This window comes from Pan troglodytes, chromosome 18, assembly GCF_028858775.2.
Source record: "Pan troglodytes isolate AG18354 chromosome 18, NHGRI_mPanTro3-v2.0_pri, whole genome shotgun sequence".
NCBI classification, from domain to species: domain Eukaryota; kingdom Metazoa; phylum Chordata; class Mammalia; order Primates; family Hominidae; genus Pan; species Pan troglodytes.
Window position 1 is genome coordinate 3,999,705 of NC_072416.2, and position 15,066 is coordinate 4,014,770.

Sequence of the window (15,066 nt, forward strand, 5' to 3'; positions counted from 1 at the left end):
CAGAGCTGCCAGAATACCTTCCTGTTGTTTAAAGCCACCCAGTTTGTGGAAATGATTAGAGTTCCAAATGGCCCCTATGGAGTGTGCAGGAGGGCACTGACAGAGGAAGATGCCTCAGGATCCACAAACAGCACTGTGGGGACATTTCTGGTGATGACCGTGAACTGATAGTGGCTTAATGCTGATAAGCATGAAGGATTCCTAAACATGTCCCCAAGCCACCAAAATAGCCAGCGTGAAAGAACTGCCCACATCCTAGGGCTTTTATAACCCTGGGATTTGGCCTCTGTGAAAACTGATGACGGATGTCGTTTTCTTTTTTTTCTTTTCTTTTTTTTTTTTTGAGACAGACTTTTGCTTTTGTTGCCCAGGCTGGAGCGCAATGGCGTGATCGCCGCTCACTGCAACCCCTGCCTCCTGGGTTCAAGCAATTCTCCTGCCTCAGCCTCCCGAGTAGCTGGGATTACAGGCATGAGCCACCACGCCCGGCTAATTTTGTATTTTTAGTAGAGATGGGGTTTCTCCATGTTGATCAGGCTGGTCTCGAACCCCTAATCTCAAGTGATCCACCCACCTCGGCCTCCCAAAGTGCTGGGATTACAGGCGTGAGCCACTGATGGATGTCGTTTTCTTCATGAATAAGCTAGAGTAGAGTTCGTTTGAAAACACACACACGCACCACACGCGCACACACACACGTGTGCACACACACACGCACATACACCCCCCCACATACAAGCATACAGATGCACACACACACCCATATGCACACACCCACGTGTGCGCACACACACTCAGATGCAGACATACATATGCGCATACACACACCAATACACATACACGCACACACAGATGCATGCATACACACACACCCATAGGCACACACACACATGTGCACACACTCGAGGACAACAGCAACACAAACAACATGAGCCAGAAGCTACCACAGTCAGGCTCCTTGCTTCTGAGCACTCACTTGCTCCAGGTAAATATCCACGCTGCCTGTTGAGGTTGTGCTGATGTAAGCAACTGCCAAGAATGGATGGACAGGGTGCCAGCTGATGTATGAGGGTGACCCCGCTGCATCTGAGGCTTCTATCTGGTGGTCAAAATAGAGGGCCATGACGGAACTCAGGCCTGCTCAGCGCTGAAACCTGCAGGGAAAAAAAAAATGACCAAGTCCAATCAGTTTTAAATAAAACAAGCAATATGACTGTACATGGAATGACAAAAAGGAAGCATCCCAAAGCCACTATCGGAAGACCATCGGCAACTTGAAAATGCCTTGTGGACTGAGCAGGCAACCTGATGCGAGGAGATCTCCAACAGGGAGACATGCAGAAGAGAAGCAGTTAGACCCGGAATCACCCAGGCTGTGACAGAAACGAATACAACTCATGGCCATCAAAGGAGGAAAGAAAGAAAAGGCCTGCGGCCTAACTACACACGCAATCCTCAGTAACTTTCATTCCAGTAACAATAAGGACAAGTTCTATTTCTGTAGTTCCCTTTAACTTTTTAGACCAAGTCTCGCTCTGTCACCCAGGCTGGAGTGCAGTGGTGTGATCACGGCTCACTGCAGCCTCAAACTCCTGGGCTCAAGTGATCCTCCCACCTCAGCCTCTCAAGTAGCTGGGACTACAGACATGCACTACCATGCCCAGCTAATTTTTAAATAATTTTTGTAGACACAAGGTTTTACTATGTTGCCCAGGCTGGTCTTGAACCCCTGGGCTCAGGTAATCCTCCTGCCTTGGCCTCCCAAAGTGCTGGGATTACAGCCGTGGGCCACCACTGCCTTTTAAACAACATTTTCAAACAAAATAAAAGCAAACTGCTCCAGAAAAGAGTACTGGTACAGAAAAAAACCAGTACTGAATTTCCAATAAAGCATAAAATCAAAGACTGTCTTCTACCTCTGACTCACAGGTGGTAGAAGACAGAAGTCTTCCTCTATTAGAGAGTCAAGAATGCACAACTGCAGCAGCTGTGAGAAGTTGAGCTTGATCAGTTACGTGAACTTAATCTCTTTCACTCTTCCTTTCAGATCTGGAAAAGATAAACATATCGTCCCTTTTCAGGCGGGTTAGGGTGATAAATAAAGTGACGGTCTGGTTACTGCTCACTTTTTTACACCTCAGTCAATTTGGGGAAGTTAACTGGCAGAGAAGAACATACTTGTAGCCGGGTTTGCCACCATTTAAAATTATACAGGCTCGTGCCTGTAATCCTAGCAATTTAGGAGGCCGAGGTGGGCAGATTGCCTGAGCTTAGGAGTTCGAGACCAGCCTGGGCAAAATGGCGAATGCCACCTGCCTCTACTGAAAATACAAAAGGTTATCCAGGTGTGGTGGCAGGCACCTGTAATTCCAGCTACTCTGGAGCCTAAGACAGGAGAATCACTTGAACCTGGGAGGTAGAGGTTGCGGTGAGCTGAGATCGCGCCACTGTACTCCAGCCTGGCAACAGAACAGGACTCCGCCTCAAAAAAAAAAAAAAAAAAAAAAGAAACCCAAACAGCAAACAAACACTCCAGATCAAAACCTGGGCAATTTAAAATAGCAAAAGAAACCTTTAAATTAAAAAGTATATATTTTGTTTAGAGACAGGGCCCCCAGGCTGGAGAGCAGTGGTGTGATCATGGCTCACTGTAGCCTTGAACTCCTGGGCTCAAGTGATCCTCCTGCCTCAGTCTCCCAAGTAGCTGGGATTACCTCTTAAAATGAGTTTTGGCCAGGCATGGTGGCTCATGCCTGTAATCCCAGCACTTTGGGAGGCCGAGGCGGGTGGATCACAAGGTCAGAAGATCGAGACCATCCTGGACAACATGATGAAACCTCTTCTCTACTAAAAAATACAAAAATTAGCTGGGTGTGGTGGTGCCTGCCTGTAATCCCAGCTACTCAGGAGGCTGAGACATGAGAATTGCTTGAATCCAGGAGGTGGAGGTTGCAGTGAGCCGAGATCTTGCCACTGCACTCCAGCCTGGGCGACAGAGCAAAACTGTTTCAAAAAAAAAAAAAAAGGGGGGGTTTTAACATGTTGCAGCCAGCCCCAAGGTTACAAATCCTGGGCTAAGGGAAATTAGTATCTAATAAGTTTACTCTGTGAAAATATTTCTCTGAAAAATGAGTGATACGTTAATACGACACTTTGTAATAACTATGAAGGCAAACGTTCTTAATTGTTTTCTTTCCTGCCCGGGGTTTTTCAAGGTTCCCCCCGGCTTTGGGTAAGGGAGCTCTCTCAGGGCTTGATGGCTTTGCCTTTGTCGTGTGCTTCTTGCCCAGTGTCCCCACACAACGTTGCGCTTCTCCGTGGCTGCATTTAGACTTTACCGTAAATGTGAGTTTCACTGCTCACACATTGCCCCCCATATTATCTTCCCCAGAGAGCAGGAGGCACCCAGTATTCCCACCTCCTTACAACAGTGCCTTGCACAGAACAGGCCCTGCGCGGATGAAACTTAGCAAGGAGAGAGATTCTTCCTGTTGTATTAATATAAGAAACGGGTTGCAGGCCTGCCTGAATGAGTTCCATACACAATGCATTAATATAATTGTTCATAGTTCCTTTCAACTGCCTCTTAACAAGTTCCCAAAATGAGTATTATCAGTATAATTAAAAAAGTTAACACAAGGAGGAGAGATGGCTGACAATACAACAGTTATGTACTTGATGACAATCTGTAATAGCTTCAGGTCGGAAACAAGTACCTTTCCTTTTCTTGAAACAAAGTCCCAGTCTCTGGAACATAAAACCGGGAAATACATCAACTTTGGGGAACAGGAAAAAAACTGTATTTATTCTAACCGAAGTACTCCTCTCACTTTCAGGCGTCCAGCGTCTCCAGAGCCTCTACAAGCGCCTCCATCAAACCAGCTTTTGGGAAAGAATCTGTTAAGCCCATTCAGCTAAGCGGCACGGGGTCACAGGGCTTTGAGTAGCCTTCCTCGGTGACGCTGAGTAGGGAACTCCGGGATGGGGCTCCACGGTGGACTCTCGGGGGCAGGCACCCGGGGCCACCCTACAAAGCCTCGCCCTCCAGGCCACAGTCCAGAGCCTTCGGCCTGCGCAGGGTCCTCGCTGCATCCAGCGGACGGTACTGAAAAGCCATGCGCTGGCGGTTTGATGCAACGCGACCCTCAGGGCCGACCCAGCGAGTGACCAAACATAGAATGTTTTTGTTTTGCATCTCTCGTTTGTCCCGTTTCGCCTGGGGGGTGTGATGGCGCCGCCCACCTCCCCACCCCGCCCATTCCAAAGGGACTCTCCCAGCGACCGGACTCAGCCGCGATTCGAGGCCGGGCGGGGGCGACAGCCATAGTCCGACGGGCGACCTGGACCCCGCGCCAAGCCCGCCCCAGCCTCGATGGGACTCGCGAGCGGCCGCGGGGACTCGGCGGCGCCGGGATCGTGGGAGGAGACGGGAGGGTCCCGACGCCCGCCACCGGTCACATCCTCGGCCCCAAACCCCGGCCTGGCTCCTAAGGACCTGGGTCGGCCGCCCTAGCCCTAAGGCCACTCACCTCTGCCAGGCCACTGAGCCGCCGCGCGTTGCCGGGACAACGGCGCGCCAGGAACGCGGAAATAGCCGAAGGTGAGCGAGGCGGCCCCGAGGACTCCCGAAGCGCCCCGAGCGGCCGGAAAGAGCCGAAGGCGATCGGGCACGCACGTGCGGCTCCGAGGCCCGAGCGCCGGGGGCCGGGTTATTCCGCTCTGCAAGAGAGAAGCGGGACGAGCTTTTTCTAGGAGAGACGGCGGCGCAGGGCCTGCGTCCGGGTCCCCTTTGTGTGGAGGGCGCGCTGTCACAGCCCCGATCAACCGCGGCATCCTCCCCTCCTGGGCGTGTTCCCTTCCCGTGCATCCCGAGGCGGAGCCTTTCCATCACGGGGCGGTCTCGGCCCAGGCCTTCCCTGGGCTCCGCGTTTCTAGTTTCGGAGTGGAGGGCGTGGGTCAAGCGTTTCTGGGAAAGTCGATGCGCTCGGCAGTGTCCTGAGCTGTTGGGTGACTGAGGGCCTGTTCCATCGCCGGGCCCTGGACTCCACAGAGCCAAGCGAGGCAGGGAGCGCCCCCCAGAAAGCAGCTGGCGGCCGGACGCGGGGCTCGCGCTTGGGCTTCCAGCTCTTGGGAGGCTGGGGCGGGCGGATCGTTGGAGCCCAGGAGTTCGAGACCAGCCTGGGCAACAAGGCGAGCTCCTGTCTCTAAAAAATTACAAAAATTAGCCGGGCGCGGTGGCGCCTGTAGTCTCGGCTACAGGAGGCTGAGGGAGGAGAATCGCCTGAGCCCCGGGAGGCGGAGACTGCAGCGAGCCGAGATCGGGCCACTGCACTCCAGCCTGGGCGACAGAGCGAGTCAAAAAAAAAAAAAAAAAAAAAAAAAGAAAAGAAAAGGAAAAGAAACACTGGAATTTGAGCCGGGCGCGGCGGCTCACGCCTGCAAACCCAGCACTTTGGGAGGCTGAGACGAGCGGATCACTTGAGGTCAGGAGTTCGAGACTAGCTTGGCCAACATGGTGAAACCCCGTATGTACTAAAAACACAGAAATTAGCGAGTATGGTGGCGCGCGCCTGTAATTCCAGCTACTCGGGAGGCTGAGGCAGGAGAATCGCTTGAACCTGGGAGGCGGAGCTTGCAGTGAGCCGAGATTGCGCCACTGCACTCCAGCCTGGGCGACAGAGCGAAACTCCGTCTCAAAAAAAAAAAAAAGAAAGAAAGAAACACTAGAATTTGAAAAACACCCCTCTGCTTTCTTGCTATGAAGAAAATGACTAAGTGCCCAGCGCCGCTCGGCTACGCTAACGTAGCGCAGAAGCACACACTCCACCCAAGAAAGGGTGCGCTTAACTGCCTCAGACGTGCTTCCACACTTCTCAGAACTCAGGTTCGCGCCCGATTCCACACTCCGAGCTACCACGCCGTTTTCTTCTCACGTATCCGTCAACACTGCTGCGGCCAATCACAGCACGGGCCCTGGCCTATTGGCTGTCTGTCCACCAATCCAAAGAGACGCACAGTCCGCAAGGTCGCGAGGCTGGCGTCACAACACTACTGGCGCCGCGGGCTCGCCCCCGACGCCCACCGGGCTCGTACGTGCGAGCGCGCCCGCCCAGCGCTAGCCAATGGGGGCGCCGTTTTGGGGAGACGGGCCCGAAGAAACATTGGGGGTGCTCGCCCCCGCGTTCGTCGCCCCGCCCCGCGCGCCCGCGCACCCCGGCCCCGCCCCCGCGCGCCGTCCGTGAGGTCCCCACCGGCCGCCGTAGCCGGAACTGCTGCTGAGGGCGGCGGGCCGGCTTCGCTAGGCTGAGCGGCGGCAGTATCTGCGACCGCAGCCCCTTCAGCCGCGCGCCGGCCCGCGGAGGGGACGTACCGGGGCTAGCGCCGATCGACCAGTCGCTTCCGAGGCGGACGACCAGCCCGGCGTTGCGGCCTCCCTGCAGCCGGCGCTCGGGGGCCGGGGCTGCCCGGCCCGGCTGGTTCTGCGGGCACCCGGGGAGGCCCCGGGAAGCCAGGCTGCCGCCCGGCGTTGATGAAAAAGGTGACCAAGGCTGGGCGGTGGGGCTGTCATGGCGAGGCCCGGCCGGGGGTTCCTGTTGGGCGGCGCGGGAGAGCGCTGTTGGGGGGGCGTCGCTTCCACAGCGCCCGGTACAGCCAGAACTGGCCTCAGGGCGAGGAGGCTTCTGCGTCCCCATCCCGAGACGCGAGCCGGTGCGGAGTGGGACGGGGCTGGAGGAGACTGCGCCCCCGAGAAAATCCGGTCTCGTTGGAGGTTCTCGCGAAAAGGAGGCCATCCCCCTGCTTGTTGGCCCTTAGGGTAAAGTCTGGACGGCGTCGGTCCTTTCAGTGGCGAAAAGCGCTTCCCCGTGCTCGGTCGGCGTCTTGGGTGTGGAGCCCGGCGAGCGGGCGAGTTCACTCTGGTGGCCGAGTTTGTTTTGCTTGGGTCCCGGGTGGCCTGCGGGCGGACAGGTCCCTGGGCAGCGGGGTTCTCAGCCCGAGACGAGGTCTTTGGGGGTTTAGGTTTCTTGAGTAGAAAGAAGTGGGTTGAGGGGGAAGAGTGGGAAGTCTTGCCACGAAATCCCTTAAGTTGGGGTGTTTGTCGTGGGTGGTTTTGTTCTTTGGCAGAGTTTTTTTTTAAAACTAGCGTGAACTCAAGAGATTCCCTAGACCAATTCCGACAGGAGAAAACGGCCACGGATCCTTGTGTGATCTGCACCTCAGGGTGGGGGCATCATTGCGACTTTGAAGCCATTTCCCGATCTCTCGGAAAGAGAGGTCCTCGACCGCGTCCCTGTATTTCGTGGTTGGTGTTGGTGCCTCGATCGTGTGTTCCTTTGAAGTGGAAATGCCCCCGTTCTCAACAGTTGTGTTGAACGCAGGGTCAGTATCTGCTGAGGAATCTAATCTTCAGCGTTTTTGCTTCCTCACACGTGCCCGTCCCGGACTGTTTCTGGGCTGCAGCTCTTGGTGTGTACCTGATTGTCTGAGTTTATTTTTGAGTGGCTCTGGTTTCTGGGCTGCAGCATTTTTAGTCACTGCACTTTGTTGTTGACATTTTACAGGGCGGTGGGTAGCAAAGTTGATGCAATAATTTTATTAATTGTTGCCAAGAGTTTTAACACCATTGTCTTCTACCGCTTTTTGCACCTGGACCCGGACATAACTGGGCTGTCACTTTCCCGGGTGGTTCCAACCTGTTCCGTGCAACAGGCTCCTTTGTTGCAAAAGCATTTTTAACTAGTAAATCCCCGCAGCAGCTCACATTTCCCACCCTGGGAAGAAGATTCCCAGAGACCCGGAGCTGATTATTCTTTATGTGTGTTTTAAAATAAGCAGGCGGGCCGGCGGCATTGGGCCACCATGGAGTTCCCCGTGCGGGCAGGCGAGCCCGCGTTTCTCCCGTCCCGGGGTGGATCCGTCCTCCTCTGCCCTCCTCCAGGGCCAGCTCTGGGGGCCGGCGCGTGGGGCAGGTGCGCGGGGCCCGGGAGCCCCGCGCCTTTCGGGGGGCGGGGAGGGGGTGGGACGAGGGGCTAGGGCTGGGGCTGCGGCCCGGCCGGCCGAGGCGGCGCAGGGAGCGAGGCCGGCGCGCAGGGCCAGGCCATGAGCCGCGGCCCCGCCGGGTAGGTGGCTGTGGGCGGGGCAGCGGCCCGGACCCGCAACCGTGCCCAGACCCGCGCCCGCGCCGGGGCTCCCATAGACCCCGGGGCCGGGGCCGGGGCCGGGGCCGGGGCCGGGCAGGGTCCGCCGAGCTGTCGCGCCCTCCCGCCGCCGGCCCGGGCGTCTGGACGCGAGCCTCGGCCAGGGGGCGTCCGGGGAGGCCCGGGAGGGTCCCGGGCTGGTGGGCAGGGCCGGGGGCGGCGGCGTGGGGGCGGCAGGGGCCGCGGCGGGCTCGGGCGGGCTCGGGCGGGCCGGGCCGAGCCGCCGAGAGGGGATTTGGAACAAACAACGGCGGCCATGTTGAGAGCGCGTCGGGGCCGCTAAACTTCCCGGCCTGCGCCCGCCTCACCGGCCGCCTCCCCTCTCCCGGCCGCAGGATGACAGTGAAGTTGGGCGACGGCGGCAGCGGGGAGGACGGGCTCAAGAAGCTGGGCAAGCGGGCGGCCGATGAGGAGTCCCTGGAAGGAGAAGGGGCCGGCGGCGCAGACGCGGCCGAGGAGAGCAGCGGCACAAAGAGGGACGAGAAGACCCCCCGGGCCGGCGCCGACGGCCCCCCCGCGCCCCCCGGCGCGCCGCAGGCGCCGTCCCCGCCGCAGGGCAGCCCCCAGGACCAGCACCACTTCCTCCGGTCCAGCGTGCGGCCGCAGAGCAAGAGGCCCAGGAAGGACCCTCCGAGCGCTGTGGGGAGCGGCAACGCCAGTGGCTCGGGGCCCCGCGGAAAAGGTAGGGCGGCCCGTCCCCTTGGGAGACCCCAGCCCCTCTCCGGGGTGTGCCCGGGGGGAGAGGAACCCCTCGCCCCAGCCGGGCTCCACCCTAGCTCACCCATCCCGCGGCCTACACTGAGGCCCTCACTTTGGGTGGCACTTATGGGGCATGTGTCCCCTCTCTCCTTCGAAGAGGCTGCGACTTTCTATATTTAAACTCTTTGAAGAGGCAGTGAGTATCCTTTTTTGGGGGGGGAGTCGAAGAGATCCCTTAAAGCTGTTTCCTTTCCAAAGGATCACTGATGGTTTTCTATGGTTTTCTGTTTCAAACAGCGGACAATAGTTCGGAAACGGGAAGAGAAAAAAATACCTGCTGTATCTCTTTCCCAGACATCAGGCGGTGGAAATGCACCAAGGGAGCAGGCTTTTGAAACTCATTGGGGGGAAGATGGGTAAGAAGCGGAGAAAGGATCCTTGGGGTCTGACTTGGACCCATTGTCCTCTCCTTCAAGTGCTCCTGGGTTGAGAGTAGGAAGGGCATAGAGATGGGGCCCTTTGAGTTGCAACTGGGGTTTACTTCTGTGCCAAAGAAAGGAAAGAGTGGTGAAAACGATTGACGTGAACAAGCAGCAGCTTGTAGTGTTCGCCCTTGTATTGTGAGGTGATGGAGAATGTTGCTACTTAGCTGGGGTCTGTTACCAAGATAGTAAGAAAACGGCATGTTAGTTTCGTTCTCCATGTGCCAGTGCTTCATTGTTGTCTGCTCTTATTTCTATTTCAGTCTTGTGCTTTTCCTTACTCAGGTGAATGACTCTTTGATTCTTTTTGTTTCCGAGCATGTTCGCAGCACTTTGTATAAATAGCAAATATAACATCAGCTTCCAGTGAGTTTCACGTGAAAAAAAAATCTTTCACTTCCTTCCTTGGGAAATGCTCGTTTACATTTAGTGAATGGTCCTGGTAGTTTTGACAAGGAAATATATTACGAACTAATGGAGAACCTGCTTTGGAGATCTGTGCCACATGTGTTCCATTAAGCCCACTTCTCCTGCCGCATTCTCAACCGAAGAAGGCTGGCCTCCGGAATCATGGCCTTACTCATTGGTAAAGAATTCTGATATAAGTATACTTATTTAAAGATGTAAATAGAAGGTAACTTAGCATGTTTCAGAATTTAAAACTTGCCTCATATGAATTTATTTTGATGTGAAAGTTGCTGATCAATTTGGAAAACATGAGTGGCTTTGCTTGTTACTAGTTTTTTATTGCTAGTTACAGGTATGTCTAAGCTCATATAAGCTCCATGGTTCCTTCAAAGGTTTGTTGTTCATGGTTCAGAAGCCCTGGACCTTGAATCCAGCCGGCATTCGTCCCCCATGTCCCTGGCCTCCAACCTTGCTGTGCCCCTTCACCCTCTTGGAGATGCTTTTCTGTCGGGTGTCCTCACCTGTGAGGCAAGGAGTGAGAGCAGCTACTTCACCCCGTTGAAGTGCGGCTGCTAAAATGAAATAGTGCATTGGTGTGAAAGCACTCTCAGACGTGTACGTGGCTACTTGTATGTATAAGTGAAGTGCTGCTGAGACGTTAGTGATCAGGTCAATTTTTGGCAGTTGGGACGAGGGGAGGCTTGCTTTTGTTTGTATAGTTGAGAGTGGCTTGCTAAGGTGCAGAAGGTTTCCTGAGCTTGGCTCACACTTAGGTTGCTGGCACTTCTTTCTCTGCTTCTTGTCCCATTGTGTGGCTTGGAGAAGCGTGGGACTTTTCATTATGTTTTAATATTAATAAAATGCAAATTTATTAGAATTTGTGCTCCTCATGACATATCCATTATGCCACTTTAGCAAGCAAATATATCTTTTTTTTTTTTTGAGACTGAGTCTCACTCTGTCACCCAGGCTGGAGTGCAGTGGTGCGATCTCAGCTCATTGCAAGCTCTGCCTCCCAGGTTCACACCATTCTCTTGCCTCAGCCTCCCAAGTGGCTGGGACTACAGGCGCCCGCCACCACACCCAGCTAATTTTTTTTTTTTTTGTATTTTTAGTTGAGATGGGGTTTCACCGTGTTAGCCAGGATGGTCTCGATCTCCTGACCTTGTGATCCTCCCGCCTCAGCCTCCCAAAGTGCTGGGATTACAGGCATGAGCCACCGCTCCTGGCCACAAGCAAATATATCTTTAAGCAAATAATAAGCTAAGCTGTGATGGTGGCTTTTAGGAGAGGAGTAGGAAGTGGGTCTCCTTTGCATCACAGAACTTCTCGGCCACTGTCTGCCTTGGAGCTTCCCGGGAAGGAAGGCTGCCTGTCTGCTGCTCTCTGCTTTCAGGTTCCTCGGTGCTTTGGGAGGCACTTCACTGTGCCCAGGACATCCTCTGACACCAGTCTTTGGAGAGACCTCTGCTCAGTCGTTGCTTCCATTACCCTTCAGAAAAGAAGGCCAGGTGGTGGCAGTTGCCCCACAACAGTCTTTAGCTCACCTTCCAGAAAGATGCTCAGGGGAGAATCCTCTTACATTCTGAAGAAATCTGCATCTGGAGTGGTGAGCATCTGTCAGGGAGGAAACGATCAATACTTCATGTTTCAATTTTTCGCTTGGAAATGATGTAACTTCTATTATGCCTAAGGAATACATAGCTCAATCACTGGCAGTTCCTTTGGTTGATTACTTACTGCCCTGGCCAGTTTCAATCTCAGTGGGCCTGAGACTCTTACAGTGAATTTGGAAGAAAGGACTTGTGGAGAAAAGGAAAGTCTGTTTGTTTGGCTTTTCTGCATGCAAGTGTGTTTTCTTTCTCTGAAGAAGAGACTCTTATTGACTTCAATGAAAAATGCTTTTTTTTTCTAGTACAGTTTCAAATTTAAATCTTCTTGCATTGATAAAGCGATAGTAGCTGGGATTTAGTGCCTGTTTGCCAGGCATCTTGCATGTCTGTAATTTTGCTTTTAAATGAGTGCAGAACCTGAAGTAGATTGTTTAAGTCACATGCTCAACCTAAACAGAAGGTAAGCTGCAGACCAGAAATCCCAAAACACACATTCCTGCAGCTCTACTACACCACCCACGTGACCCTGGGACGCACTGGAGATTTTGGCTTAGAGCTGCAGAAACCATCTGAAAGACATAAGTCAGGAGACAGACTCCTGATACCTTTCCCTATTTGGCCAGTTCATGATCTAGCTAGCCCTGGGCAAACTAGTCCATCTTTTGGATAAAATAAACACCTGCCTCAGAATCGCTTGAACCCGGGAGGCGGAGGTTGCAGTGAGCCGAGATTGCGCCATTGCACTCCAGCCTGGGCAACAAGGGTGAGACTCAGTCTCTAAATAAATAAATAAATATAAAAATAAACACCTGCCTTAAGTCACAAGGTGTTTTACAGGCACCTGGTGTTTCTGCCATGAAAAATGCATGCAGCTTCAAGATTACAGGACTGCAGGAGGAGGCTGCACAGGCTGGCGGGGTGGGGGGCCTAGCTGTGGGGTGAGTAGAAGTCCAGGAATGCTGGTGCTCTGCTGGGGCAGATGGGATGAGAGAACACTGGAGGTGGGGACAGAGAGCCTCTGCTTATTTTGGTCCCCCTCACTCACCCCGAAGAACTTCAGTTCCATCAAGGATGGGGAAATGCACCATCTCCAGAATAGGGTAATGTAGTCTGAAGTGACAGTCGTTTGTGTGTAGGAATTGGTAAATGACTGTGCACAATTTACTCTTTATATTTTGTATAATCTGTGGACTGTTTGTAGTTTCTAGATGTTTCAAAAAGATGTCTCATAAGAGATTGTACCTGTAGTCCTAGCTACTCAGGAGGCTGAGGTGGGAGGATCACCTGAGGCTGCTAGTTGGAGGCTGCAGTGAGCTGTGGACATTGCACTCCAGCCTGGGTGACACAGCAAGACCCTATTTCAAAAACAAAACAAAACCAAAAAAGATAAAGTAGGTAAGGCAAAATTTGAACATTGGTTTGAAGGCTGAGCTGCTTTTCAAATACCTGTATACTTTTGGTATTAAAACTAGTTTCTGTGGTGTCTGTTGTTGTGAAGTTGTCTAATGAGGTAGACTTTTCGATTTTCATTTTTGTATCTTATTGTGGCTTATGTAAGGATATAACAGGGAGATGATTCCAGATAGCAAAGTCAGAAATGTGAAAATTAACATCGTTGTATAAAGTGGTGTGTAGAAGCTCTTTGTCACATAAGTAACAACAGCGGGGTTTTGTTTTTTGTTTTTGTTTTTGTTTTGTTTTTGAGACGGAGTCTCATTCTGTTGCCTGGGCTTGAGTGCAGTGCTGCGATCTCAACTCACTGCAGCCTCCGCCTCACAGGTTCAAACAATTCTCCTGTCTCAGCCTCCTGAGGAGCTGGGACTACAGGCGCATGCTGCTACGCCCGACTAATTTTTTTTATTTTAGTAGAGATGGGGTTTCACCGTGTGGCCCAGGCTGGTCTCAAACTCCTGAGCTCAGGCGATCCGCCTGCCTTGGCCTCCCAAAGTGCTAGGATTTCAGGCGTGAGCCACTGTGCCCAGCACAACAGCGTTTTTAACTCTAAAGAACCACGTTAGAAACACTGAAAAAAGGAGACATTTCCAGGAGTTTGTAGTTTAGTTGGGATATCTTGCAATACCTACAGGATACAATTAGAAAATCTGCTGGTATTTGATGAAGAGGGCATACGCTTTTATATAAACAGTGGAGTTCTAGTTGTATTTCTCTCAAATATTTGTATGAGGGGAAAGGGAGAATCTTCAAGAGAGAGAGCGCTGGTCAGAGCATGCAGGAGGACGCTGAGCCTTGCAGGCACTGAGGGTGGGAGCCCCGGCACAGAAGGGGACAGTATGAGTGACTCCCAGATGGTGTCGTGGAGACCATTAGGTTTTAGGTCAGCTTCAGAACCTGGAAGAGGACATCTCAGAGTCTGGCGACCCTGACCAGGGCTCTTGCAGGCACGCCTGGAGTGTGGACCAGATCTTTAGATTGATGGGACAACGCGAGGTCAGCAGGGGTCCCCGTTTGCTCACCGACTGCCTGTCGTATAGGATGGAGCGACACCACTGCGTGTGCATGACGATGGGGCTGGGTAGGGGAGGCTCAGAACTCATCTGAGATGACACCTTGCCTGCGGCTTGGCTTGCTTGAAGAGTCCCCCCATGTGACCTTGGAGATGGTATCCACCCAGCCCTCACCCACAACTCCGGCTCCAAGAACAGAGCTGCTGGCACCAGCATCTGATGCGATGTGTTAGGAGAGGCACGGAATGCCTCAGGAGACTTGGAGGTGGACGCGTTGGACCTCTGCAGTTTCTGCGCCATCCTTGGCCTCCTGGGAAGGGTCCCTGCTGTCTTATGCTGCAGACGTAGGCCATGAGGACGTTTCCCGGCGCTGGGGTTGGGGCACGGTCAAGTCTGGAGATGCCCTTCCACGAGCGGGTGTCGCCAGTGCCTTTCTAGCTGAGAAATGAGTGAAGCATGGGGGAGACGGGTGTGTTCACTGCAGTCCTCTCACCTCCAGACCAGACGCTGACTCCCTCGCAGTTGGTGTTCTGTCACTCTTGATTTTACTATTCCTAACCCTCTGAAGGAAGTTCACCAAACCGCAGAAAGAGTGCTCCAGGACAGTGAATTGATGTTAGAGATGATGACAGGGTGTCACTGGGCTTCTGCGTCTGACCTCTCACGTCCAGACAGACATCTTCCAAAGGCCCAGCTCTGGCTGTCTATTAGCCGCGTGCCTTTCGGCGAGTCATTTAACTTCTCACCTTTCCCAGGCTGAGGGAGGGACTTTGAGGTTGGTTTCCCCCACCACGACCCCGATCCTCCAGCTCTGTGACAGGACAGTGTGCGCTGCTTGGCTTTCAGAGCTGTTCTGACGGCACGGCATGGGAAACGCCTGGGTTTTAAGTGAGAAGGTTGCGTGGTTCTTGCTGCCTGGTGACTTTGGGGCTTCTAAAGCCTCAGTTTCCCCCATTTCATTTTTTTTTTACATGACATAATGCTATTAATAATTTCTGAAAGTTTCCCCATTTCTAAAATGGAGATAACTACCCATTGCGAGGACAGGAAGAAGCAGGGCATTTGAATGCATTTTAAAGGTGCCATTTAAATACAGGTTCTGTTACTTCCAGGCCTGCTGGGCACTGAGCAGCTGTGTGGCTTTGTGGGTGACCTACTCAGCCCGTGCCTCAGCTTCCCCAGTTGAAAGATATGGATACTTTTT

General features: G+C 53.3%; 2 protein-coding genes across 26 annotated transcripts in view; one reads left to right on the forward strand and one right to left on the reverse strand.

The window, feature by feature from the left end:
• Window positions 1-5,986, reverse strand: part of IFT140 (intraflagellar transport 140) — a 102,634-nt gene extending 96,648 nt beyond the window's left edge. For 2 of the 12 annotated variants that reach the window (XM_054668642.2, XM_016929149.3), the window contains exons 1-3: window positions 5,849-5,986; window positions 4,530-4,719; window positions 977-1,154 (exon numbers count right to left, since the gene is read on the reverse strand). In XM_054668642.2, the coding sequence (XP_054524617.1) occupies window positions 977-1,123 (147 nt within the window). In that variant the 5' untranslated portion in view covers window positions 1,124-1,154; window positions 4,530-4,719; window positions 5,849-5,986. Of the gene's footprint in view, window positions 1-976; window positions 1,155-1,916; window positions 2,050-3,716 lie in introns of all 12 variants that reach the window. The other 10 variants (XM_016929151.4, XM_016929150.4, XM_054668645.1 and 7 more) reach the window with 10 other exon arrangements.
• Window positions 5,987-6,239: 253 nt separating this feature from the next.
• CRAMP1 (cramped chromatin regulator homolog 1) overlaps window positions 6,240-15,066 on the forward strand; it is a 65,877-nt gene continuing 57,050 nt past the window's right edge. For 3 of the 14 annotated variants that reach the window (XM_063796425.1, XM_063796429.1, XM_063796430.1), the window contains exons 1-2: window positions 6,593-6,814; window positions 8,531-8,877. In XM_063796425.1, the coding sequence (XP_063652495.1) occupies window positions 8,532-8,877 (346 nt within the window). In that variant the 5' untranslated portion in view covers window positions 6,593-6,814; window position 8,531. Of the gene's footprint in view, window positions 6,539-6,590; window positions 6,815-6,842; window positions 7,378-7,949; window positions 7,968-8,038; window positions 8,118-8,530; window positions 8,878-15,066 lie in introns of those variants that run through there. The other 11 variants (XM_063796427.1, XM_063796432.1, XM_063796428.1 and 8 more) reach the window with 8 other exon arrangements.